Consider the following 26,930-nt stretch of genomic DNA (forward strand, 5'->3'; position numbering starts at 1 on the left):
GGTTTTTTTTTTTAGCACGATCCTCTTTGTTGCCGCTCCCATATCAGGATAGGGTTATAGCGGGATCCGGATTGTAATATGTTTGTTTAACCATTATATTCCTTTTTAAAGATGCCCATCAACATGGCGAACGCCATGTTTCCTAACCTGCAAGCAATGCAAAACGCTTGGTGGTAAGATGCAAACACAGTAGTCTTTCATAAGATCTTGCAAATATGCTTTTAATTTAAAACGCAAATTACGTCAAGCCTGTGGGGCCTTGTGTCTCTGCCCTTGTGATTTTACATACTTTAGATAATAAACTAAATCAACATGAGATTCTCCCTAACATCTCTTACGGTACTGACAATTGGGAGCTTTTAAGCAGGAAGATGCTATATGGCATATTTAAAGTGCTTTTTTAAAAATCTGATTTTCCTACATTCCATCAGTTTCGCTACATTCCATCAGTTTTTCTGCCTATAAACTTCCCAATTTCCGGATGCCATTGGACTACAATTCCCAGCATTACTGATGAACCTGGGAAGAGGCTCCCATGTGATTTTTCATTCGGAAGAAGTTTTCTTGGACCAATGATGCTATTCCTTTCCCTTCTCCACCCCTTTGGGCTTGGCAGTGATTGTAAGATGTTACTGAAGAAAAAAGAGTGAAAGGCAGCACAGGCAAAAAAAACAAAGGAATTAGGATACAGCTTTTGTTCATTTCCCCCCCTCCTCCTCTTTTCTCCTAAATGATCCAAAGCAAAACCAGACCTTCCCTTGTAGATTTTTAAAAGAAGCTGAAATTATTGGCTAGGAATTTTTCAAAGGACGCCTGCAAGGCTTGGAGCGTGCATTTAACAAAGCATCAGGAAATGATGTGTGGCTGAGGAAATATTTAAGAGAGAACCACATAGTGCATACTTCTGCTCGTTTTTCACCTAACAAAGCAATACGTCTGACTCTCCGCTCCGCCTGGCATTTGGTTTGCTTTGTTTCTTAAAAAGGAAATCCTGTAAATGTTTAGCATTTGGTTGACTTGCTTTTTAGCTCTGGGGACAATCTCTGCAGTATGTGAATCACTTTATGGATCCCAGCTAAGTCCGGAAAGAAGTTTACTATGGGGACCTGGACTGAGAGCAGGGGTTGTTCTTCCTGCTCGGTATTTTTATATCCAGGCTGTGGACACTGAAGGGAAAAGGTAAGCACAGTTTCACCGGATAACAGCTTTTCAAATTAGGGGGAGATACAGAGAAAGAGTCTGTAAAATAACTCAGGGTTAATATGATTCCACATAGACCTGCGAGTGACAACTATCTTTGTAGCTTAACCATTGTATATCTGTTTACTTCCCTCCAACTTCTGTGTTTGTGTAGTTACTCATATAAAGGTAGTCCTCGACTTACGACCACAATTGAACCCAACTTTTCTGTTGTTAAGTGAGACATTTGTTAAGTGAATTGTGCTCCATTTTGCAAGCTTTCTTGCCACCGTGGTTAAGTGAATCACTGCAGTTGGATAAATTAGCAACCTGGTTGTTAAGTGAATCTGGCTTCCCTATATTGACTTTGTTTGTCAGAAGGTTAGCAAAACGGGATCACATGACCCTGGGACCCTGCAACAGTCAGAAGTATGAACCAGTTGCCTAGCAACTGAATTTTGATCACATGATCATGGGGATGCTGCAAAGATTGTAACTGAAAAAGTCACTTTTTTTTCAGTGCTGTTGTAATTTTTAATGTACATTAAATGATCTGTTGAATGTCGAGGACTACCTGTAATACCTAAAATGCAATGAATGAGATGCTCCTGATAGGTGTCCTAATTTAGGATTAGGAAATCATGGAGACAATAGTAAGTTGCTTTTCCTTTATTGCAACAAGCTTGCTTCATAATGCAAAAACTTTAAATATTTTATTTTAATTTGTTTGTCTCCCATTTTGCCATAAGGCAATTCAGCTAATTCCCCAAGAGAATGGCTATAATTTTCCATATACCTCCGTATGGAAGTCCACTTTCAAAGGTCTATTTCTATAGTTTCATCAGACCGCATAATTTTGCATGTATGTTTGTGTGCATGCATCCTTCCATTCCACAGAATCTCATTTGTTATTTTCTTAAAATAATAATTTTGTAGCTTCACAGATGTTTGCTAGATTTCATGATCCCTTCAATATCCCCCCAACTTTGAGAAAATATTTGGAATTCTTCTTATTTCTAGTCTCTATCCTAAATGTAGATAATTGAAATAAACTTTAATTACTTAATTGTTAGAAACATTGCTGTTTTTAATCATTTAAATGTTGTAGGTGATGGGAATATAATCTTATACAATCTACTGTCTTTCCAGAGAATCCCAACTTTATATGTGTTCGAATACTAATGCTTTTTTAAAAAATCAGAAGGGAATTGAAACTGAAGGGAATTTTTTGTATGAAATTATGAGTGAGAAAAACTTTTCAGGAAAAAAACCAGTGCATTGCTGAAACAATGTAGTTTAGCATTGTACTTGATAATGGAACTCTTCTACCCATCCTAGATCTATAAAGATAGATGCAGCTTCTGAAATAGACTTCCTGAAGTTATGAACTTCTTGGTTCTGGGCTTTAAAGGGGAATTAGTTAAATTGATAAAAGAAAAGGCCTATATATTATCATGATGGTGGTATGCATCCATTCAGTTTCACAGACAGTGTGTTTCTGAGTACAGGTAGTCCTCAATCACAATTGAGCCAAATTTTTCTGTTGTTAAATTAGACTTTGTTAAAGTGGGTTTTGCCCCATTTCACAACTTCTCTCGCAAGAGTTTTTAAGTGAATCACTGCAGTTGATAAGTTAGTAACCTGGTTGTTAAGTGAATCTGGCTTCCCCATCAACTTTGCTTGTTAGAAAGTCACAAAAAGAGACCACAAAATTCTGGGACACACCAAAGGTCATAAATATGAACCAGTTGCCAAGCATCTGAATTTTGATCATATGATCATGGGGAATGCTATAAAGGTCATAATTATGAAAAACAATCATAAGTCACATTTTTCAGTGCTGTTGTAACTCTGAATGGTCATTAAATGAACTGTTATAAGTCAAGAACTACATGTAGAAGACCTGGAAATGACTGGCAACTTTTGAGATATCAAGGAAGGTAGGATTTTAGGGTTTTCCTTGAAACAACAAAACCAGGGACATTCCCAAGGTCTAATATGAAACTAAGCAATTGTACACAATCTTTAAGAATCCTATCCCACATATAATTTACATAGCCCTTTGGATTTATGTGTAACATTTAATGTCACAATGATATTATTCACTAGGCCAATGAGCAATATGAAATGAATATCCATTTTATATAGGAAGGAAAGCATCTTAGGTTATCTTCAAAAAGTTGATGATCTATTTTCAGTTATATTATTCAGGCCTGGATCTAACAGTGAAAATAATTTTAGACTATGGATTTAATCTCTTTATAGAGGCTCTAGGCTTACAGAAGCTTTAGAGCTGTGTTTGTCCACCTAAGTGCCTACTAATGTGTGGATTTCAAAACTTACAATTGCCCAGGTGACATGGCCCTTTAGTAGTTGAGGTTCACATATCTGGATTAAGTTATGTTTGTGAAACAACGGTATCTGTACTCATTCTGCAGTTTTAAGGTATTTGATTCCTATATCAGAAATATAGCCCCAGGATATCACGTCCTGAATTTCTGGGGAAATGAAATTTCTAAGAAATACTTTTTAAAGATTATCAGGAAGTTCAACTACAAAGTCAGATTGCTAATGTACTAGTCTTTTCTTGCAATGTGTAATTTAAGTGGCTTGAGGGCTCCTGAACTTTCCATTAACATGGGTTATCAGTGACATTCTGATGCAGGAATAACTTGATGAGCAGTTAATGTAGAAGATAATTCCTTGAATTTTTTTTTAAAGTTTTATAGATAGTGTGATGCATTTTAATATGGTAGATTAGCCTTCTCTAACCTGGTAACTTCTGGATGGTTAAGACTAGATCTTGCACCATTTCTAGCAACCATGGAAACTGCATCAAAAAGTTCCTGAATGGAAAAGGGTATATCAGGCTCATTTTTTTGGTAAGAATTCTGAAATCCTTCCATGCGTGGAAATGAACCTATTTAAAAAAACCTTAGTTTTTCCCCCCCTTCCATAATTGTCTTGTTTTTATCCCTTGGATAGATTTACCACCTCCCCTGGAGAAAAAGCATTTCAGGTGAAGATCACAGCACCCGACGAGCAATTTACACGCGTGGGAGTGCAAATATTGGACAGGAAAGATGGTTCCTTTATTGTGCGATACAGAATGTACGCAAGCTACAAAAAACTGAGAATTGAAGTGTGGGCAAAAAGCAAACAGGTTGCCGAATCTCCATATATTTTAAAAGGTAAAGAAATGGTGCTGTACTCGCTTGAAACCAAATTATTTTTAAAAAGGCAACCTTCTGTGCAAGGATGCACGAATGTCCTGCAGTTCAGTTAGTCTTGTTTAGAATCAAGTTTCAAGTTTAGTTTTATTTATAGGCCGCCCAATCCCGGAGGACTCCGGGCAGCTTACAGAGAGGGGGAAAAAAATAAAATAAATAGACAAGTTAAAAAACAACACAGATACATTCATTTCAGTCGGGGCTGGACCTTAACAATGAAGTCAACAGCCCCAGGCCTGCCGGAATAGCCAGATCTTTACAGCTTTTCTGAAGGCCATGAGAGTGGGTGAGGTCCGGATTTCTGGGGGTAGTTCGTTCCAAAGGGTTGGGGCAGCCACAGAGAAGGCCCTCCTCCGGGGAGCCGCCAGCCGACATTGTCTGGCTGACAGCATCTGAAGGAGGCCCATCCTGTGGGATCTTACCGGCCGCTGGGAGGAGTGTGGCAGTAGGCGGTCTCGCAGGTATGCTGGTCCTAAGCCATGCAGGGCTTTAAAGGTAATAACCAACACCTTGAATTGTGCCTGGAGACCAATAGGTAGCCAGTGCAGCTCGCGGAGGATAGGTGTGACATGGGTGTACCTAGGTACACCCAATATCGCTCGCGCGGTTGCATTCTGGACTAGTTTCAGTCTCTGAATGCTTTTCAAGGGTAGCCCCATGTAGAATCAATATTTTCTTTTCTTTTTTTGTTAGCAGATTTTTTTATTATTTTTCCCTTCTACAACACTTTACAGTCATTATATCAACATTGTTATGTCATCATACCTGTACATGTATATAATATTTCGCTTCTATATTTACACAGCTTTATACACAGTTTTATATATATTTATATATATTATTTTTTGGCTTAATTAATGTTATTCTTGTTTTGCAGCCATTCGTACCAATTGTTCCAAATTTCATAATATTCTGACTCTTCTTTATCTTTTAATTTCAGTGTTAATTTGTCCATCTCTGCACAATCCAAAGTTTTTTTTATCACTAATTCGTCTGAGGGGGTATTATTTTGTTTCCAGCATTGGGCAAATGCTATTCTAGCTGTAGTTAGAAGATGTGTTAATATGTACTTAATTTCTTTGTATATTTCCCCTTGATTATTCCCAGCAGAAAGATTTCAGGTTTGTATTTTATCTGTTCTCCTGTAATTTCTTGCACCCATTTTTTTCTTTTAATCTTCCTTTTCCCCTACCAATTTCTATTCCAAGAGAGGATGAGAGTAAATCTACATCTTGAGAGCTATTGAAAATGCAGAAGTATTAATTTTTATGAATGAACAAAGAAAAGAGGAGAAAGGAATACAGGTAGTTTTATTTACTACTAACATGTAGTCAACTTACTACAACTCACTTAGTGACTGTTTGAAATTAAAGTGGATTCCCCAAAAGGTTCATGCGAGCTGATTTTAAATCTCCTTTCTGCAATTACATGATCACATTTAAGACAACCAGCAACTAGTCTGCATTTAGGATTGTTGGTAGTGTACTGTGGTCATATGACCATGATTTATTATGTTTTTGCCCATATCAACATTTACTGCGGAGTGGGATTACTCATCGCGGCCAACTCAATGTGGGACAACTCCCCATGGCAATTTTCCATGGGACAACTCGCTGCGGGACAATTCAATTATTCAATAAAATTATTTAAAATAATTTTAAACATATGTTAATTTTTGTCATTCATATTTCATTTTGTCCCTCCTTTGGCATCCTTTCTTTATTAATTCTATTCTGCTATTTTTTCGATATTAGTGTAACTCTTGTCCCATGGCAAGTTGTCCTGTGGTGAATTGGACATGATGAGGTCGGCTGTAGCACATTGGCTGTGGCGAGTTGGCCACGGTGAGTCTTACCCACAATGTATTTCAATTTAGCAATAACAAATACAGCCCCAAATCTTGCAATATAGCCAAATCTTGGAGCTTTTGGAATTTCCGTGCGAAATGTTGTGAGCTTAGGGCAGGAATGCCAAAATCTTATTAGATTTGGTAATCTCCTGAGTTTTTGGCCGCTTATTCTCTTAATGTCTCTCCCAAGGATGACTTGTTCTGCTGCAATGCACAAAAAGTTTGGAACTTTTTACAGTACTGTACACACTGTTTACATGAAAAATCTAGCCGCATAATTGAAATAAAGTGAATAAAGTAATGGCAATATAAGATATAGTAATGCCTGAGATCATTGGCGGAACTGCTGGCAAAATTCCTAGCTCTCTCTCTCTCTCTCTCTCTCTCTCTCTCTCTCTCTCTCTCTCTCTCTCTCTCTCTCTCTCTCTCTCTCACTCTCACTCTCACTCTCACTCTCTCACTCTCTCACTCTCTCACTCTCTCACTCTCTCACTCTCACTCTCTCATGTTACATTTCTGTTTTTCATTATTTTGATGATAAGGCACCTGGCAAGATATTGACCAATCATTGCTTACAATGAAAGAAGTATAATTGAATAAATAAATAGGCAGATGTGCCACTATCTAGATTATTGAAAATAATGAGATTATTTTTGTCTCATTTCAGGACAAAAAGTCTAAATTAATTTGGAATATTAATATATTTCATACTAAAAGTTTCTCAGCCAAGGAAAAACAATGTTGAAACTCAGACAGTGGTAATGCTTAAGACTAAGTACAGGTAGCCCTCTACTTACTACCACAATTGAGCCCAAAATTTCTGTTAAGTGAGATATTTGTTAAGTGAATTTTGCCCCATTTTACAACATTTCTTGCCACAGTTCTTCAGTGAATCACTGCAGTAGATAAATTAATAATCCAGCTAGTTAGTTGTTAAGTGAATCTGGCTTCCCCCTTGACTTTGCTTGTCAGAAATTCGCAAAGGAGGATCATGTGACCCCGGGACACTGCAACCGTCATAAATATGAACCAGTTTCCAAGCATCTGAATTTTGATCACAGGATCATGAGGATGCTGCAAAAGTTGTAACTGTGAAAAACAGACTTAAGACACATTTTTTTCAATGCTGTTGTAATTTTGAGCGGTTACTAAATGAATTGTTCTAAGCCAAGGATTACCTGTAGATTGAGCCCAGATGTGGGAGGCCAAATAAAAACACAATTGGGGTCTCGAGGAATCTGGGAGGCAAGTCAAAAAAAGCAGAGCAATTAAAATATTGAAGCGGGCAAGAGACAATGGATAGATGATTTCTCTTTTTTGTTGTTGTTCTAATTTGCTTTTCCTTTTCTCTCTCTTTCTTTTTTTAGGTAGGTGACATGCTTAGAAGTTAGCTAGGATAGAAAGGAAAAGCCTTTTAATAAAAGGTGACATGATTAAAAGCTAGACTAAGTGATAGAAATAAGAGAAGGGGGAATATTAGTGTGAACACCTTTATATTATATAATAAAATAAAAGTAATAACAAGATAAAACATGGAATAATTGAATAATGTCAGGTTGCAACCGAATATAAATGTGTATCATTATTAGAAATATATAAGTTGATTGAAGGCAATAATTATGATTAACTTTATTAGTTTTATTTGTGTTAGAATGTATGACACCCAGGTGCCACTCTGTTCATGCTTTGATTTGATATAATTGTAAAAAATAAAAACTTGTGGGGGGGGGAATAAAATAAAACACAATCGGGGTCTTTGCTTGAACAGTTGTGTAACACACAGTTATTTTGCTTAATCACAGAAGCCCCACATCCGTTCAGAAAGGAGAATCCTTCTGAAGTTAGCCAAGACTAAATGCATGATATAACTTTAAAGCAACTGTATTGTGCACAGGACCTGTTTACCATGAAAACTGTGACTGCCCTCAGGAAGATGGGAGCGCTTGGCTGGAGATGATGAGCTGCCCTGAAGCCATTCCGCAGATTCAGAGAGATTTGGCACATTTTCCCGCCATCGATCCAGATAAAATTGCCAAAGAAATTCCACAACGGTTTGGACAGAGGCAAAGTCTGTGCCATTATACCATAAAAGACAACAAGGTACACCCTGTGCTGTAGTGCCACAAATGACAATGACTGCCCTGCCAATAAATGTCTTAAAAGAAGAAGCCCAAAGAATGAGGGGAAAGTAGTTTCTCTGGATTCAAGGAAGCTGGGAGATGAACAGAACGCAAAGTCAATTTTACCTCTGTACATAGAGATTTTGCACTTAAATAGTTACTCCCACGAATGGGCTGCTGGGGGTTTGCCAAGGTGGCGCAGTGGTTAAAGAGCAGCACTGCAGGCTACTGCTAGATCAGCAGGTCAGCGGTTCAAATCTCACCGGCTCAGGGTTGACTCAGCCTTCCATCCTTCCGAGGTGGGTAAAATGAGGACCCAGATTGTTGGGGGCAATATGCTGACTCTCTGTAAACCGCTTAGAGAGGCCTGATAGGCCTATGAAGCGGTATATAAGTCTACTGCTATTGCATGAGTTTGGATGATTCTCTAGCTAGAATTCTGCCTGGTTTGGTGAACACCCCCCCCCAATGCCACCCCTGGCTATCACTGCCCGCCCTGCCCTGCCCACCCCGCCCCTCCCAGGAGTCTCCATGAAACTCATTCATCGTGCAAGGTAAGTGCAGGGCCCACGCGGAGGCTCGGGGAGGGCGAAAAATGGGCCTACCGGAGGTTCCGGAAATCCAGAAATGGACTTGTTTCTGGCTTCTGGAGCCTGGGAGGTGAAAAACGGGCCTACCAGAAGTTCTGGAAGTCCGGAAATGGGACATTTCCAGCCTCTGGAGCCCGGGCCCAGCAGTTTTTGCCCTCCCAGAGGCTTGAAGAAAGACTCTGGAGCCTGGGGAGGGCAAAAAACGCCCCCCCCCCATAGTGCAGGAGGCCAACTAGGAAACACCCACCATGGCCACGCTGACCCAGCAATGGGGCAGTGACCCCGTTGCTGGAACTTTTGAACTCCACTCCTTGTTACTTCTATACCTCTCTACCATTGGTTTCTGCATTGCTTAGTCATTTGATATAATGGCCATCACAACAGCTTGCTACAATAAATATTAAGCAATTATGGAGCGCATGCAATATATTGGTCATGAACTGAAGAATTTTTCTAAGTTAAAGGCATTATAATAAGAATAATAGAAGTTACTTAAACTTTCAGGGAATATGGAACTAGGTTTATTCCTATGGAGTAACATGATAATATGTTATCACCCCAACCAACATAAGTCATTCTTGCTGAGGATAATAAGAAGTATGCTCCATGCCTATTGTAAAAAGTACCAATTTGGTAAGGATAAACAATAATTCTAATAAAGAGTTTCACAATCCGGTTACAGAAAGTGAACTTTATTGTGTTCCTTTGTTTTGGGGAAATAAGAGAATGGAAATGAGCCTAATATTGTTTTGGAAAAGAAAAAAAACACCCTAATTTGTGATTCTTGAATTACTCTAGATTTATATAAAGACCCATGGTGAACATGTTGGCTTCAGAATTTTCATGGATGCTATTTTACTTTCTTTGACAAGAAAAGTGAGTATATGCTTTGACTATGTTATAAATCATTTTATTTTTAGTTTTAATTTAGTACTAGCTGATAACCCGGCATTTATTCATAGGGGGAAAATGTTCAGATTAAACATAATGTTGGATTTTCCCCTTAACAGAGGGAGCCCCCTTGTTGAGTACTGTGAAGCCATTACCATGGCAATTCCTCTGTTCTGTACAGTAGAAGCCATTTTAAGGCACAACAGGATGTATCTTAAAAGAACCCCCCACCCACCCAGGAGTATTAGGGGTGTCTTACACCCACAGTATTTTTTTTGTAGAGAGTAAGTCATCTGTGTACCAAGTTTGGTTGAAATTGCTCAAGGCAACTCAGAGGTATGCTGGAATATACACACACACATACATACACAGTAGAGCGGGTTCCTACCAGTTTGCCCCAGTTCGGCTAAACCAGTAGTGGTATGGCAGTGTGAGTCGTTGGAACTGGCAGTGACCCAGGCCTGCCACGCCCCTGAATCATTTCTCTAGTCGGCGCCATTGGCACCACCATCTTGTTTTTAAGTTCTGTGCATGAGCAGAACAATTTTAATTGAACTATGCATGCGCACACAGCGCGTATCCAGCAAGCGCACAAGCAGTAAAGCTGTCCGAAGCTACCCCTGATACACAGATTTTTTTATATATATAGATTTAGTACCAAATACTTGTCATACACTTGCAGAATCATCATTTCTATTTCCTAAGTCTTCAAAGTTCACGTTAAAGTTGCCAAAAGAGGTATTTGCCCCAATGCCCAACTGTACTTCCAAGACTCAATGGCTGACAATGAAAGATGCTGCTTTGATAATCTTCCGGTGTAGTGTGGCAGCAGGACACTAAATGGGCATATTTAGGTGGCAGAAAATAGCCGCTAGCCAATTAGTTCTGCTGTCAAAGCCCGCTCCTCACCTCAGTTCTGAAAAATATGTCCTTTCCCCTGTTACCAAAGGAATAATTTTGATAGCTGTTTGTCAGCCTGCTACATTGAATTATCCATTGTTATCCAAATAATTAACATTGACTTAAATGGCAATAAGTTCTATCCTTCTTTAGCTAATTAAGGCAGCTTTCTGGAAATAAAAGAGCCCTGTGTGTGTGTGTTTGTGTGTATGTGAATTGAGTCCAAAAACTTGTATGTGAATTGAATATGTGTCCCTTTCAATGGACACATATTGAAAAAAAGCATGACATTATTTTGGTGGTTTGGAGGTTTTCCTTAGTCCTTTGGAAGGAAGTGGAAATTTTTGGAAGTTTACACGCAAGTGGGAACTTTTGGAAGTTTGCACATTATGTGAATGGCAATTTGCATAATAGAATAGAACAGAACAGAATTCTTTATTGGCCAAGTGTGATTAGATACACAAGGAATTTGTCTTGGTGCATATGCTCTCAGTGTACATAAAAGAAAAGATACATATGTCAAGAATCATAAGGTACAACACTTAATGCTAGTCATCAGGTACAAATTAGCAATTGAATCATATTAGGAAACAATCGATATAAATCGTAAGGATACAAGCAACAAAGTTACAGTTAAGTGGATGGAGATGGGTGATAGGAACGATGGGAAGACTAATAGTAGTGCAGACTTAGTGAATAGTTTGACAGTGTTGAGGGAATGATTTGTTTAGCAGAGTGATGGCATTCGGGGAAAAACTGTTCTTGTGTCTAGTTGTGGTGTGCAGTGCCCTATAGCGTCATTTTGAGAGTAGGAGTTGAAACAATTTAGATCCAGGATGTGAGGGGTCTGTAAATAATGATCTTAAAATTGAACCTGTATATTCTGGCAATGCTAGACTGTGTACAGAGTTCTTTCTGGGCTATGCCCAGGGGTTTTGGATCTCACCATTGAAAGAAGAATATAGGATTTGTAGAAACTCTCACAATACCATTCAGAATATTTGTAGGTAACAGACTAGTAACAAACTACTACTACACATAGAGAGAGATGCTCCCTTAGGATAGACACCAGCACGAGCCCCAAAACTTGTTTCCTGTTTGAATGGGAGGCAGTTTTGAAGGACTTTACAAATTTGAAATGAAGCATTCCAATTGACTTTAGGAAACCTATTTAAAAACCTTTGAAATGTTGATGCATAGTTGCTGAAAACTATAGGCTGGAACTATAGACCACTAGATGGCAGGTTACTCATAAACCGTTTGGCTTCGAATTAAATATTCTGGTGTTTGTTAAAGAGATAGTAAATAATGCCTTAATAATCCCCCCCCCCCACTCCCCGACAAAAACAGTTGAGGAAATGCAGATTTAGCAAATGCATTAATTTAAGAAAGTCGTCATTTTCATTCAGCTATAAAGTTGAGAATAATAATACTGACCTACATCGCAGTATTATCCTAAGAGTTCCAATCGAAGAGAAATATGTAGCTGAAAGTTGAACATGAGGTTCTTGGGGCTTTCTGAATACATACTTGCACAATTATGTAATGAATTGTCTACAAGTAAGCAAAAAAATTCAGAAAGCACCAAATTTTTCACTATTCTAAGTGTAATTTACACACAGCATTTAAAGTAAATACCGTGTACCGATTACCAATGTACAAATGCAAAATTTTGATGTTTTTTTAATCAGATGAATTTTTTGTCAGAAAATTATAGGTCAGTGAAGCTCAGGAATTCCAACATTACATAATATATATGCTAATCATCTATGCTAATCATCTTTCATACAGGAAATGTATCTGCTATTTAATGTTCCAGTTATGCTCTCTTAAATGTTGTTTAATAGTTAGAATCCACAATCACGTATATAGGAAAAGTTGGCTGCTCTGAATCACCTTACAAGGGAGATAGGCATAAAAAATTAATAAATACCGGTAAATAAAATAAAAAAGTTATATTAATCATATTTAAGGAGGTGGTAACTTTTCAGGAATCTTTTGATTGCCATCAGGAGAAACTGAATAAGCAAATGATAAGTAAATAATCAAAATATTAACATACAAATGAAATCTTTTTTATTGTGTCTTAGGTGAAAATGCCAGATGTAGAGTTTTTTGTGAATTTGGGAGATTGGCCATTGGAAAAAAAGAAATCTTCCCAGGATGTCCAACCCATATTCTCCTGGTGTGGATCTAACGATTCCAAAGATATCGTAATGCCAACTTACGACCTGACAGATTCTGTGTTAGAAACAATGGGGCGGTAAGAATATCTCTGTTGTTTATAGGAAATTATTAAAATTATTATTAGCGGAGCACGATTGGTTTCCATTGTAATCTATGTCTACAGAGTTTATTTCATACATTTAAATTATTCTACTATTAAGTCTCTCCTTGAGGTGTCATCAGGGATGGGATTCTAGCGGTTCGTACCGGTTCACGTGAACCTGTAGCTCCGACTATCAGCTTGGAGCGAACCGGTTCACTCTGACTTTCAGCTGGGCCCACCTGCCTCTGCGCTATACTCACCTATATTCCCTTTTCTGAACCCCAGCTAATAGCCGTGACAATACAGCTGTTTTCAGCTGTTTCCTCCCCAGCAGTAATGTGGACATGATTTCTCTGTAAAATGTGCATGTGAAGCACTCAGTGAACCGGTTGTTAAACCGGTAGGATCCCACCCCTGGGTGTCATCCAGTCTGAGGCATTTCAACTTTAGTCCAGAGTTCCCCCACTTTTTTGACTCTACAGACCAGCAGGGGGAGGTAGAGAGGGGATGGTCCTGGGTGCAGGTGGTGGGTAAGCATGTATGCATGTGGTCGCCCGCTACTCGTGTGAGTGGGGATACCTGCACGCATGTGGTTACCCATGCTCAGGCAAGCGGGGATGTGCGTGTGCAGTCGCCCACCACTTCTGCCACCCGGTTCTGAAAGGTTCAAGGCCTCATTGTGGGCTGCAGCCCAGCAGTTGGAGATCCCTGCTTTAATCCTATCAGTAATAAGCATCTGGGAACATGGTGGCTCAGTGGCTAAGATGCTGAGCTTGTCAATCAGAAAGGTCAGCAGTTTGAATCCCTAGTGCCACGTAACAGAGTGAGCTCCCGTTACTTGTCCCAGCTTCTGCCAACCTAGCAATTTGAAAGCATGTAAAAATGCAAATAGAAGAATAGGAATCACCTTTGGTGGGAAGGTAATGGCGTTCCATGCACCTTAGGCATTTAGTCATGCTAGCCACTTGACCACGGAGATATCTTCGGACAGTGCTGGCTTTTCGGCTTTGAAACAAAGATGAGCACCGCCCCCTAGAGTCAGGAATGACTAGCACTTATGTGCAAGGGGAATCTTTACCTTTACCTAATAAGCAACTAAGGATGGGAAAGAGAAAAGCTGTTCATGGCAAAACCTTCTTTCTGAGTGTAAGATTTTCCTGAAACGTATGCCCAGAACTCCCCTTCTTACGAACGTTTTCCCATTTTTTCCTCCCTAAGAGTCAGCCTGGATATGATGTCTGTTCAAGCAAATACTGGGCCGCCATGGGAAGAGAAAAACACCACAGCAATCTGGAGGGGTCGTGACAGTAGAAAAGAGAGACTTGAACTTGTGAAAATGAGCCGAAAGTTCCCAGAAATCATCGATGCGGCCTTTACAAATTTCTTCTTTTTCAAGCATGATGAAAGCCTCTACGGCCCAATTGTGAAACATATTTCCTTTTTTGATTTCTTCAAGGTGCATTTATTATCTATCTATATCTATCTATCTATCTATCTATCTATCTATCTATCTATCTATCTATCTATCTATCTATCTATCTATCTATCTATCTATCTATCTACCTACCTACCTACCTACCTACCTACCTACCTACCTACCTACCTACATACCCACCCACCCACCCACCCACCCACCTACCCACCTACCCACCCATCCATCCATCCAGGGGTGAAATCTACTTACCTTGGCTACCAGTTCCGAAATGTGAGCGTGTGCTCTTTCCTAGATCTTCTAGGAAAGCTAGGAAATCCTGCTTTCTGGCTAATATAAATCACATGCACTGTTGATCATTGGAAATACCAGTTCGCCTGAACCGGTAGCATTTTTTTTTACTACCAGTTTGGGGGAACCAGTCTGAACCAGTAGCATTTCACCCCTGTATCTTATCTATTTCATTTTGGCAGAATGTATTGCAAAAATATATTGGAATAAAAGAAAATATTGCAAGCCTCCTAGTTCTCGTCCTCTCAGGACTGAGAAGGCTTCTGGAATGGATATGACTTTTTTTCTATCCCCATTTGTTTTTCCCCAGCCTCATCTTGTCCAATAAGTGGAATCAGCAGTATCCATGGTTGCTGAAATACCTTTTAGCAATTTAGTTAGGATGTGTGACTGTCTGGAGTTTTATTCCTCTACAATCCATCTGTTCTGCAAAGTGATTAAAAAAGAGAAAATGCAATATTTCGGCAACACCCATAGTCCTTTGGCTGTCCTGGTTTGGGGGCCTCAGCTGTTGCATCCTGAGGACCACCATTCTCTTAAGGAGGATAACAATCAAAGTTATTATCTAAGTTTGCAACTTGTTTAAACTGCATCTAAACAAACAGCGCTGTTTAATAGCTAATTTACATCAATAAACGCCACACGGGCAATAACAATCGAGGTACATTGCCCACATCAGAGAAATAGTGTTCCAAGCAGCTCAGAATATGTGACAGTTGAATCTCTAAATGTTTGGGCTTCTTCCTTTCAAAATAATATCTGTCGGTCTTTAGAAGGGAATAGTTAGATTGGGATTACAATTCACGTGCGGCCGGTCCAGAGGTGAAACGCTACCGGTTTACTGGTTGTAAAAAAATGCTACTGGTTCGGGCGAACCAGTATTCCCGACGATCAGCTGTGATGTGCAGTTTATATTAGCTAGAATCGTCGGATTTCATGCTTTCTAGCTAATTAAATCGCGAGGCACAGCGGATTTCCCCCTCCCCCCTCTGTTCTACTTACCTTTGCAGACTTGGAAGGCTTCAGAATGTTCCCTTTTTTAGCGCTACACGGGCGTTCCTCAGGCACACGCCCGGTAGCAGACTCACTAAACTGGTAACAGACTTCAGAGGATTTCACCACTGGGCCAGTCGCTCTCTGAGCCCAACACACCTCACAAAGTTGTTGTTGTGGGGAAAACAGGAGGCAGTATTAGGTATGTTAGCTGCTTTATTTATAAAAGTAAGCATAATGCTGCTTGAGATGAGGTCCACTCCATTTTCGTGGCCTTCTGAAAAGGGCCTGAAAACCCAAAGGAGCATCCCACTCTGGAGGGGAGTAGACTACGAAGATCGCACCTCCACCCTGTAAGTCCCCGACTTACAATAGTTTGTTTAGTGACCATTTGAAATTGCAACGGCACTGAAAAAGCTACTTCTGGATCTTTTTCAGACTTATGATCATTTCAGCATCCCCACAGTCACATGATCAAATTTCAGACGCTTGGCAACTGACTCATATTTATGACAGCTGAAGTGCCCTGAGGTCTTATGATCCCCTTCTGCGACCATCGGAGAAGCAAAGTCAATAAGGACGCTAGTTTCGCTCAACAACCATATTACCAGTTTAACAACTGTAATGATTCACTTATGAGCGATGGCAAGAAAGGTCGTAACATGGGGCAAAATTCACTTAATTGTTTCACTTAGCAACAAATTTCGGGCTCAATTCTGGTCTTAAGTCAATGACTTTCCGTTGGTTCCTTCCTTTTCTAATTTTTTGTTAATTTTTAATGCACAATGTGTTAAATGTTTTAACATTCTAATGGTTTTATACTGCTTTTTTATTGATGATTTAAGCTGCCCAGAGCTGCTCACAAGTGATGTGTGTATGTGTGTGCATGCATGTATTTGTGTGTGCGTGCGAGCACACAACACACATTTCAATTATCCCATCTACATAAAATATTTTGTGAGGTCTGTACATGGGAGAGATAAAAATGCTATACTATATTACTGATGCTTTAGATACAGATCTCTTTGGTTTTATAGTTGATTGCTGTTAATAAAGGCAGGATTTTTAAAATCAAGAGCTACCTTGTTTTTGCTCAATAACTTACAACCCTTTCAGATGTCATGTTCGTTCCCATCAGCCCTACTTATTGCTCTGCTGGCAAGAATGGATGAGTAATGGAGCTGAACATTTAGAGTTCCACATGTTCTCTAGCCCAACTTAAAATGTAATTGAACCACCATTGTAAAACTTAAATCTTATGGATGTGTTTTTTCTCCCTGTGCTAAAGAAAACTATAATTGGCTAAAATTCCTTTATTTACCACACTCCCAGTAAGAATTTGAAGTTTGATAACCAAATAATGAGTGGAATGATTCCGTCTGTGGAATATCCTATACCCATATATTTCACAAATATTGGTCAAGAGTTTAATTCTTGGGTGGCTTTGGTGAGAACCTCCAGTGAAATGAAATCTTTATTAATAGTATGTGGTTTGTCTTTTGCAGTCTAAATACCAAATTAATATTGATGGCACAGTTGCTGCATATCGGCTGCCATACTTGCTGGCAGGAAACAGCTTAGTGTTGAAGCAGGATTCCATCTACTATGAACATTTTTATAACGAATTACAACCTTGGAAGCACTTTGTTCCATTTAAGAATGACCTGAGTGATCTCATGGAAAAACTCCAGTGGGCGAAAGATCATGACGAAGAGGTAAAGATAAATTTCATTAATAAAAATCTGTTGATTGCAATGTTACAAATCTATTTAGTTTGGTATTATGAATTACCAAACTACTGTGTAACTCACACAGAGGGAAGTTGGTTATATTTAGTTTATCCTGTAGTAGTTGCCAGTCAAAACTCTCATGAGAGCATTACAGAAACTGTTGTTGATCTTGACTGGCAGTGCCTTCCAAGGTTTGAGGCATAAATTGTTCCCTCCTCAGCTTAGCTGTCCCTAGGACCTTTTCTGAATGCAAAGCACAGACTGATTCAGAGGAATCTGATTATTCAGAATTACTTTACCTAGATCAGGCGTGTCAAACTCAAGGCCCAGGGGCTGGATCTGGCCTGTGGAATGCTTAGATCTGGCTCATGGGTCTGTCCTGAAAACAGCGAAGATCCAGCCCACGCTACCTCTGCCAGCGAAAACGGAGCTGGGGAGGGCCGTCCTCCCGAGCTCTGTTTTTGCTGGCAGAGGCTTGCAGGAAGCCATCTCAGGCAAAAACGAAACTCGGGAGCCAGTTTTCACTAGCAGAGCGCTCAGGCCACCACAGGCGCCCCCAACACGAGTGACGTCGAGCTGGCAATGCCCACCCCAGCCACGCTCACCCCAGCCTTCCAAGGTCAAACACAACCCTGATGCAGCCCTCAATGAAATCGAGTTTGACACCCGTGATCTAGATCATTCTTTTGTAATGAAGACATCTCTGCTAACTGAGATCGCCCATCAAATGAAGGAAATATCATAGCTATTTTGATTTTCTATGGCAGTTGTAATATGCTGTAGATATATGTTTGGAATGTTATCTAAGCTAAGATGTTCTTAAAAGTAGTTCCGCTACTTATTTTTTCTAAAAATGTGAAATGATAAATCCATCTTTGCAAGTAATATTTTCATGTATGGATTAGGGCAGTAGAGCAGCTTATTTTAGGAACAGCCCTCATTTTGAAAAGCTTACTCATAATTCTAGAAAGAGAATCATAAGAACTGCAGAATTTAATGGAATGACATCTACAGGAGAGTGGAAACATTTGAAAGCATGAAAAATGTTTTGAAAAAAGATAATAAATCAGATAAACGTAGACTTACTAAATTCAAAAGGAAGAAGAGAAAATAATTACTACTTTTATTTTACATGGCAGCGGATATGTGTCAACAATAGAGACAACAAATCCATTCCTTAAATATTCCAAACAAATTTGGGGAAAACTGAAGAGTAACTAGATACACTACAGCTTACTCAACAAAAAGAAGTTTTCAACAAACCAATTACTGAAAAGGAAATGAAGCAATGCAAAAAGCCGAGGTGGCGCAGTGGTTAGGGTGCAGTACTGCAGGCCACTTCAGCTGACTGTTATCTGCAGTTCAGCGGTTCAAATCTCACCGGCTCAAGGTTGACTCAGCCTTCCATCCTTCCGAGGTGGGTGAAATGAGGACCCAGACTGTGGGGGCAATATATGCTGACTCTGTAAACCGCTTAGAGAGGGCTGGAAGCCCTATGAAGCGGTATATAAGTCGAACTGCTATTGCTATTGCTATAAAATTGAAACTGAATAATCTAGGACCAACGTACATAAGACTTTCCGGGAAACTTGTCTGAGGATTTGATTTGGTTTATATAGTGCGCATCTCACAAAAATCAATATAAATATAGTATAAAACGCAACCACACATGCTTCAGCCAAGAGACCAAATCAATTTAAATGTAGCATTACCATTAACTGAGGTAATGTATGATAATCAACAATATTAAAGACTTTGTCCTTCCTGGAAGGAAGCTTTAACTTCTCTGATTTATACATTGGGGAACTACCAGACTCATCCAAGATTGTATAGATCTATTTCGATATTTAATGTAGCTTATAAGCTTTGTATGGTAATACTTGGAAGGAATTGTAAGCGACCTTCTAACTGAATTAATACCCTCTGGTTGGACTGAATTTGTCTTGAAGAGCTATACAGTTTGAGTGATAATTTTGAATGCTATTGACAATGTGAATCAGAAAAGTAAGAAAGTAGCCATGATTTTTCTAGATACAGAGAAATCTGAAAAAGGTTAACTGTGATATGAACTTCCTTATATACATAGGCCTGTGTGACGCCATGTGTTGTATGAATGTATGCCTTTTCTATAGCAATAACAATAGCAATAGCAATAGCAGTTAGACTTATATACCGCTTCATAGGGCTTTCAGCCCTCTCTAAACAGTTTACAGAGTCAGCATATTGCCCCCACAGTCTGGGTCCTCATTTTACCCACCTCGGAAGGATGGAAGGCTGAGTCAACCCTGAGCCGGTGAGATTTGAACCGCCAAACTGCAGATAACAGTCAGCTGAAGTGGCTGAAGTACAGCAAACTCTAACCACTGTGCCACCTCGGCTCTAGCACTTAGACTTATGTACTGCTCCACAATGTTTTACAGCAGAGATCCACATAGCCTACTACCAGGCTATAGCCTCTTGGCCACTGGACTGTGTGAGTGGTTGGCCAGTGGATGTGAATGTGAACATGCGCACAACCCCTCCCCCCCTCTGTGCTACCGTTGCCGCGAGGGTCAGGTGCTACCGTCTCTGCAAGCGTTACGCACACACAGCCCTGTTTGTGTGCATGCATGCATGGGTAAAGGCACCTGCCCCCTCCCTGGGACACCAACCCAGAGAGGTTGGGGAACTGTACTTTATAGCACTCTCTGAGTGGTTTATAATGTCAGCATATTGCCCCCAACCATCTGGGTCCTCATTTTACTGATCGGGGAAGTATGGAAGGCTGAGTCAGCCTTGAGCTAGTCAAGATCGAACTCCTGGTTATGGGCAGAGTTAGCCTGCAATACTGCATTCTAATTACTGCACCGCCACGGTTCCTATAGTGGTGTTTTCCCTCTCAAATGAAGTTTACCACTGAAAACCAGGTGGATCCTATCCTGATGGTATCCCAGAGGGCCTGAACGACCTGGCTTTTCCCCCAGGTTTTAGTCCAGGGCGGTTGGAACCCTTTGCAGACCTTATGACATGTTTGTCTTACTGACTCAGCTTCTGCCACTTGATTATTGCCATTATTACTGTATTTTTCAAAGTATTAGATGCATCGGAGTATAACACACACCATGGTTTTGAAGAGGCAAATTTAAAAAAAAAAGATTTTGCACTCTGCAAACCTCCCAAAAACGGCCCGTTTTTTGCAAAAAATGGCCTGTTTTTTATTTTCACAAAAAGGGCATGAATAGCCTTTAGGAGCCTTTAGGAGCCTTGTAGAGCTCGGGGGAGGGGAGGGGGAGAATGAGGAAAAAATGGCCCGTTTTTGTCAAAAAAAGGGCACGGATAGCCTTTAGGAAGCTTATAGAGTGCTCCTAGTGGCTGGGGGGGGGGGGCAAAATTGAGTAAAAACTGGCCCATTTTTTGCTTATTTTTGCCCTCCCCAGCCCCCAGGAGCTCTCTGAAAGCCTCCTAAAAGCTCTGCACGCCCATTTTGGTGAAAGGCAGGGTTTCGGGTGGCAAAAAATACTGTATTAGACGCACCCAGACTTTCAGCCTCTTTTTTGAGGGAAAAGGGTGTGTCTTATACTCCGAAAAATATGATATATATATATATTTTTATAGTTGGTTGCTATGAAGTTCCTTGGTCAGTGCCCAACAAGCAAACAGAGTTATTAGGTACCAGGCACTAATTCATTAGCATGGCAAGAACTGTCCGAATTATCATTTTAAGATTGGAAAGTATTTTGAATTTGGTACGGATAGCCTTTAGGAGGCTTATAGAGTGCTCCTAGTGGCTGGGGGGGGGGCAAAATTGAGTAAAAACTGGCCCATTTTTTGCTTATTTTTGCCCTCCCCAGCCCCCAGGAGCTCTCTGAAAGCCTCCTAAAAGCTCTGCACGCCCATTTTGGTGAAAGGCAGGGTTTCGGGTGGCAAAAAATACTGTATTCAGTGTATTAGACGCACCCAGACTTTCAGTCTCTTTTTTGAGGGAAAAAGGTGCGTCTTATACTCCGAAAAATATGATATATATATATATATTTATAGTTGGTTGCTATGAAGTTCCTTGGTCAGTGCCCAACAAGCAAACAGAGTTATTAGGTACCAGGCACTAATTCATTAGCATGGCAAGAACTGTCCAAATTATCATTTTAAGATTGGAAAGTATTTTGAATTTGGTACTCTGTAACATGAGCCCAGTTTTCCTCCTCATCCCATGCCGTGTGTTTATTCTGGAACATCAAGCCTAAGGAGGCTTTTTTTAAAACTTGAAATGATATCACTGTTTTATATTTATTTCGGCAGATGACAGCATCTGTCTGATTTAGTATGGGCTTTGGAAATAAGCAGATCAGATTTGGTTAGTATTTTGATGGAAGATAGCCAGGAAATACCAGGGCTGTAGGCTTGCCTGGAAGTCAAAACATTACTTAAAAGAAGGCAGTGTCAAACTAGGCTGCTGCCAGGAAGACCATATGGATGCATCCATCAAGTCAGATGAGTTGAGCTTGATTTGAGGAAGTTTGTCGTGTAAAACTGAATCCAGTTTTTGATTCATAATTCTCATTTGGTATCATTATTGTGGTCTTCTTGTGTGCTGTGAGCTTGCTGGTGTTTTCTTGTTCATGTTTCATAACCATGTTAGATGGGTGGGTTAGTTATTTATTTGTTGTCAGCGTTCCAAGTATCATGCAGAATTAAATCAGAGTCCAAGGCAAAACGATCCTTAAAGTTCCAATTTAATAAGTGAGACATCTTGGCACATCTGTGGAATCCCAATTCTGGAAGTTACCTAGGATTCCCACCCACTTGAAAGTTCATGATCTTATCCCCACACCCACAAATCCATCACATGGTCCAATCTTCACCCACGCTGGCATCTCCACCCAGTTGGTTCCGGTCAGCTGCAGAGGTGCAGAGACAAAATATGACCTTGAGCTTCTAGAAAAGAATGACGACAACACATTCCACAATTCTACTCCTTTCTATTCCCCCCTCCTAACTACTACACTAATGAAACAGCATAATAAAATAAGAGAGTGTGTGGCAGGCCAAAGATCCTAAAAGGGATATAACTGCAGGCCTGACATTTGTTTTGTTCAATTTTTATAGCTGTCAATCTCAGTGTATGACGTTGGGCGGCACTGATAATAATTACAGGTAGTCCTCGACTTATAGCCACAAGTGAGCCCCAAATTTCTGCGGTTAAGTGAGACATTTGCTAAGTGGGTTTTGCTCCATTTTACAAGCTTTCTTGCCACGGTTGTTAAGAGAATCGCTGTGTTGGATAAGTTAGTTAACCTAGTTGTTAAGTGAATCTGGCTTCCCCTTTGACTTTGCTTGTCAGAAAGTAGCAAAAGTTTATCATGTGACTTTGGGACATAGCCACGGTCATAAGTACGAAGCCATTGCCAAGCATCTGAATTTTGATTGAATGATCATGGGGATGCTGCAAAGGTCGTAACTGTGAAAAACGGTCATAAGTCACATTTTTTCAGTGCCGTTGTAACTTTGAACAGTCACTAAACGAACTGTTGTAAGTCAAGGACTACCTATTAATGGCATTTTTGTGAACTACCTGCAAGAAGAGAAGCAAACTCAGAGCACACCAAGAATACGATAGGTCAACTCTGAGCTATATGTATGTATGTATACGTATGTATTCCACTATTGCTATCATTATTGCTAGCTAAGGAACAGCAATAGCAATAGCACTTAGACTTATATACCGCTTCACAGTTCTTTTACAGCCCTCTCTAAGTGGTTTACAATCGGGGTCCTCATTTTACCCACCTCGGAAGGATGGAAGACTGAGTCAACCTTGAGCCTGCTGAGATTCGATCTGCCAAACTGCTGGCAGAAGTAGCCTGCAGTACTGTACTCTTAACCACTGGGCTCTTCCAGTTTGATTTATTTTGAGCTGTGCTCCTTGGAAACTGATTAACATGTAGATAGGAACGTGTAGAAAGGGAAATGTAGAAAAACTAAAGTTTAAATATGAACATTAATTCACTATTTACTCTTATCTGTCTTTCCCACCCCAATTTTTCCTCTTATTAGGCAAGGAACATTGCAAAAGCCGGCCAAGAATTTGCAAGGAACACCCTCATGGGAGATCATATATTCTGTTATTATTTCAAACTATTTCAGGTCAGTTTCATCTTCCTTTGTTGAACTTACACTGAAATCTGCTGAGATAGGGGATTAACAATGCGCCCCAGCTTTAAAAACCAGTACTTCATTTTGCTAACTATTAGGGGGGCATTTGTTTTTAATTGTTCCATTTCTCTACAAGAAAGTGAAACTACCAGATGTATAAGCTAACTGAAGCTTCTTCTATCCCCAGTAATTTCTGAAAGCAGGGAATGAAAAATAACACATGAAAAAAATATATGAAAGCCAAGGTGTGTAAAAATGGATGGAAAAGAATTAACATTACAGCTTTCATGTTAATTTCAGTAACACTCATTTGAGGGGAAAAACCTTTGCTGAAATATATTGGATCCCTTCCATTATTTACTATTTCAAATAAGCATATTAGGCTTCTGTTCGTTTTCCTCCATGGTTTCCTACTAATGTGATCAGCACTCCTAGACTTACAAACAAATAGATTCTTGGCTCTGTCACATTTAAAAGAGTAAAAATTGCTCAGAGGAAGATATTTATTTGATCCTTTTAGAAGTGATTTTTTTTTAGAAAACTTCTGTTGGAAAATAACAACAGATTAACAGTTTTATTTATTTTCTTTCTTTTTTAAATGACCCCACTAATTAATTAAGTGTATCTCAATAGTTAGATATCCTGTTTTCCTGAAAATAAGACCTCTCCGGATAATAAGCCCAATCGGGCTTTTGAGTGAACTGAAGAGGGGTTTTTCTCCCCCTTTAACATCAAGGGGTTATTGTTTGAAGAAGCAAGGCAAAAAACATATTCTTCTTTAATTTTTTTCCCCCCACTAGGAATATGCCAAACTACAAGTGAGTGATCCCAAAGTGAGGGATGGCATGGAAAAAGTGGCACAGCCTGATGATGACCTCTTCCCCTGTAACTGCCACCGAACAAAGGTATAGCATGTACACGTTAATATTTTAGGAGTTGGTGGTTGAGTATCCTGACCTGAGGTTAATGAGAACGCTGTTATGCCACTCTTAGCTTTATAACACAAACATTGCAGTGCCAAAATACAGTTTTTCATTGCTTTTCGTGTACCAGGAGGGAAGGAAAGAAAGGTTATAATACATCTAAACTAAATCTTAAGATACCACCCAAAACCTGCCAGGTCAAGGAGGGGAATGGCTTGCATATTCAGTAAAACTAGAATTAAAAGTATGCTACAGGAAGAAACTATATTATCGGATCCTTTGCTTATTTGAAAGTTTTTTTTTTCAAAATTCAAGGCTGCAACTAGAGTCAAAATGCATCCCTTTAAATGTCTATTACTCCCCTAATTAAATTGTATTTCTAAGATGAGGCGGAGGGTATTGCAAATTAAAAACAGGGACAAAAGCAGTTTAAACAGGGAATTGCAGTATTTTTCTCTAAATATCTTTTGCAAAAGGGAGATTTTTATAAAACCTATTTTAAAAAAACAATTTTTTTTGTAATGTTCTAAGGATTGCCTTTACATATCACGGCATAAGACCTATACCTGTGATGGCAAGCCTATGGCAGAGCCCTCTCTGTGGGCACGCTCGCCGTCACCAGCTGCTCTTCTGGTTTCCAGTGTGCACATGCGCACCAGCCAGCTAGTCTATGGGCGCCAGAGCGCCGGAAAACGCCCTGAGAATGGCCTGAAAAATATCCAAAAACCAGGCCGTTTTTCAAGCTGTTTTCCGGGCCTTTTCCAGGCCGTTTGTGGCCCATTTTTGAGGCCATTTTGGGGCCATCTTCAGCCTGTTTTGGGGCTGTTTTTCAGCCTGAAAAATGGCCTGAAAACGCCCCAAAAACAGGCATGTGCATGCCGGCATGCTGGTCTTCAGGTTTCTGATGCTTGGACGCCCACACATGCACGCACATGCATGCGTGTTCCGGTTTGGGCACTCAGTGCCGAAAAGGTTCACCATCACTGATCTACACCATCTATAGGTGCACCATTTGGGGACATTGCTATGGTCCCATAAAGCTATTCTAATTGCAAGCATTGCACTCTAGGTCCTTTCCTCATCTTGATATTTGCATGTCCCAGGTACAACCTACAAGGAAGCCATTCCTTCCTTTGAAGGCAGTTTTAGATAGAATAGAAGCAGATATTTCTTAATATTTCCTTCTTAGATTAAAGGGGAAGCTGTAAGTAAAAGAGAGCATATCAGAAATCAAAAGGCGGAACTGTTTTCATATAGACTCTTACCCTGAAGATGATCTGAGAAGAAGTAGAAGTTGGCATTGGGAAGGCTGAAGTTCAGGGTGATTTGGAAATGGTTGTTGCTACTTGTTCATAAGTTCACAGCTGAGCAGACAACAGGGAAGACCACAGAATCACAGAATGTAATGGAGCCTAGAGATCATCTAGCCTAATTCAATTACCAGTGCAGAAATCCCCAAAGATGTCCAAGCAGACCATCCTTAAAGACCCTCGGGGACAGAGGATCCACTGCTTCCCAAGCATTTGTGCCATTAGCCCTCTGGTTTACAGAGTCAGCATATTGCCCCCCAACAATTCGGATCCTCATTTTACCCACCTTGGAAGAATGGAAGGATGAGTCAACCTTGAGCTGGGTGAGATTTGAACTGCTAAATTGCAGTCAGCAGTTAGCAGAAGTACCCTGCAGTACTGCACCACAATACCAATTATTCCTGAAACACCAAATCCTCTTGTAGACAGCCTTGACTCTCAGAGATCACCCCACTATTTAGATAAATTAAAATGCAGCATATTCCAGACACTTGGAATAACCATAGCAGTGGTGAAATTCAATTTTTTTTACTACCGGTTCTGTGGGCGTGGCTTGGTGGATGTGGTGTGGCTTGGTGGGCATGGTTGGTGGGTGTGGCAGGGGAAAGGATACTGAAAAATCTCCATTCCCTCCCCACTCTGGGGCCAGCCAGAGGTGGCATTGGCCGGTTCTCCAAACTACTCAAAGTTTCCGCTACCGATTCTCCAAACTACTCAAACATTCCACTACTAGTTCTCCAGAACCTGTCAGAACCTGCTGGATTTAATCCCTGAACCATAGGCCATCAAAATCCATTATTGGAAAATATATGTTAGCTACAAAGGGAAATGGCATAGCAGAATAAGGTATCTAGAACACAAGTTAAATAATTCAAGTTATAAGCTTGTTATAAGTTTCATCTTACTTTCAGGTCAAAGAAGAACTCTGATGAGACAGAGGAAAACTCGTGGCTGGAAATATTTACCTAATCACCTTCCGAGAGTAATAAGTTACTAAGAGTGAAAACATCTGGATGCCCTCTTTTGTGCAGTATTAATACAACATTGCTTTTTATAAGCTCTTTTTTTAAATAAATAAATATTCTTTCCATAAA

General features: G+C 40.0%; 2 protein-coding genes across 2 annotated transcripts in view; one reads left to right on the forward strand and one right to left on the reverse strand.

Moving 5' to 3' along the window:
• Window positions 1–26,930, reverse strand: part of BIVM (basic, immunoglobulin-like variable motif containing) — a 50,446-nt gene that overhangs the window by 20,476 nt on the left and 3,040 nt on the right. The window lies entirely within an intron of this gene.
• POGLUT2 (protein O-glucosyltransferase 2) lies at window positions 260–26,930 on the forward strand. Its single transcript, XM_014054227.2, has 10 exons — window positions 260–1,179; window positions 4,165–4,370; window positions 8,153–8,358; window positions 9,767–9,844; window positions 12,850–13,022; window positions 14,247–14,484; window positions 17,250–17,459; window positions 23,505–23,594; window positions 24,404–24,508; window positions 26,748–26,930. The coding sequence occupies exons 1-10, from the start codon at window positions 998–1,000 to the stop codon at window positions 26,763–26,765; spliced, it is 1,506 nt and encodes a 501-aa protein (XP_013909702.1). The 5' UTR covers window positions 260–997; the 3' UTR covers window positions 26,766–26,930.

The sequence above is a fragment of the Thamnophis sirtalis genome, unplaced genomic scaffold, assembly GCF_051295495.1.
Source record: "Thamnophis sirtalis isolate CommonGarterSnake01/CBP01778 unplaced genomic scaffold, rThaSir2_p1.2 scaffold_12, whole genome shotgun sequence".
Lineage (NCBI taxonomy): Eukaryota > Metazoa > Chordata > Lepidosauria > Squamata > Natricidae > Thamnophis > Thamnophis sirtalis.

Coding starts and splice junctions, on each gene's coding strand:
- POGLUT2 (XM_014054227.2), top strand. CDS start 998: ATGTTTAGCATTTGGTTGACTTGCTTTTTAGCTCTGGGGACAATCTCT. Junction 4,371..8,152: donor ATCTCCATATATTTTAAAAG/GTAAAGAAATGG, acceptor TATTGTGCACAG/GACCTGTTTACCATGAAAAC. Junction 8,359..9,766: donor ATACCATAAAAGACAACAAG/GTACACCCTGTG, acceptor GAATTACTCTAG/ATTTATATAAAGACCCATGG.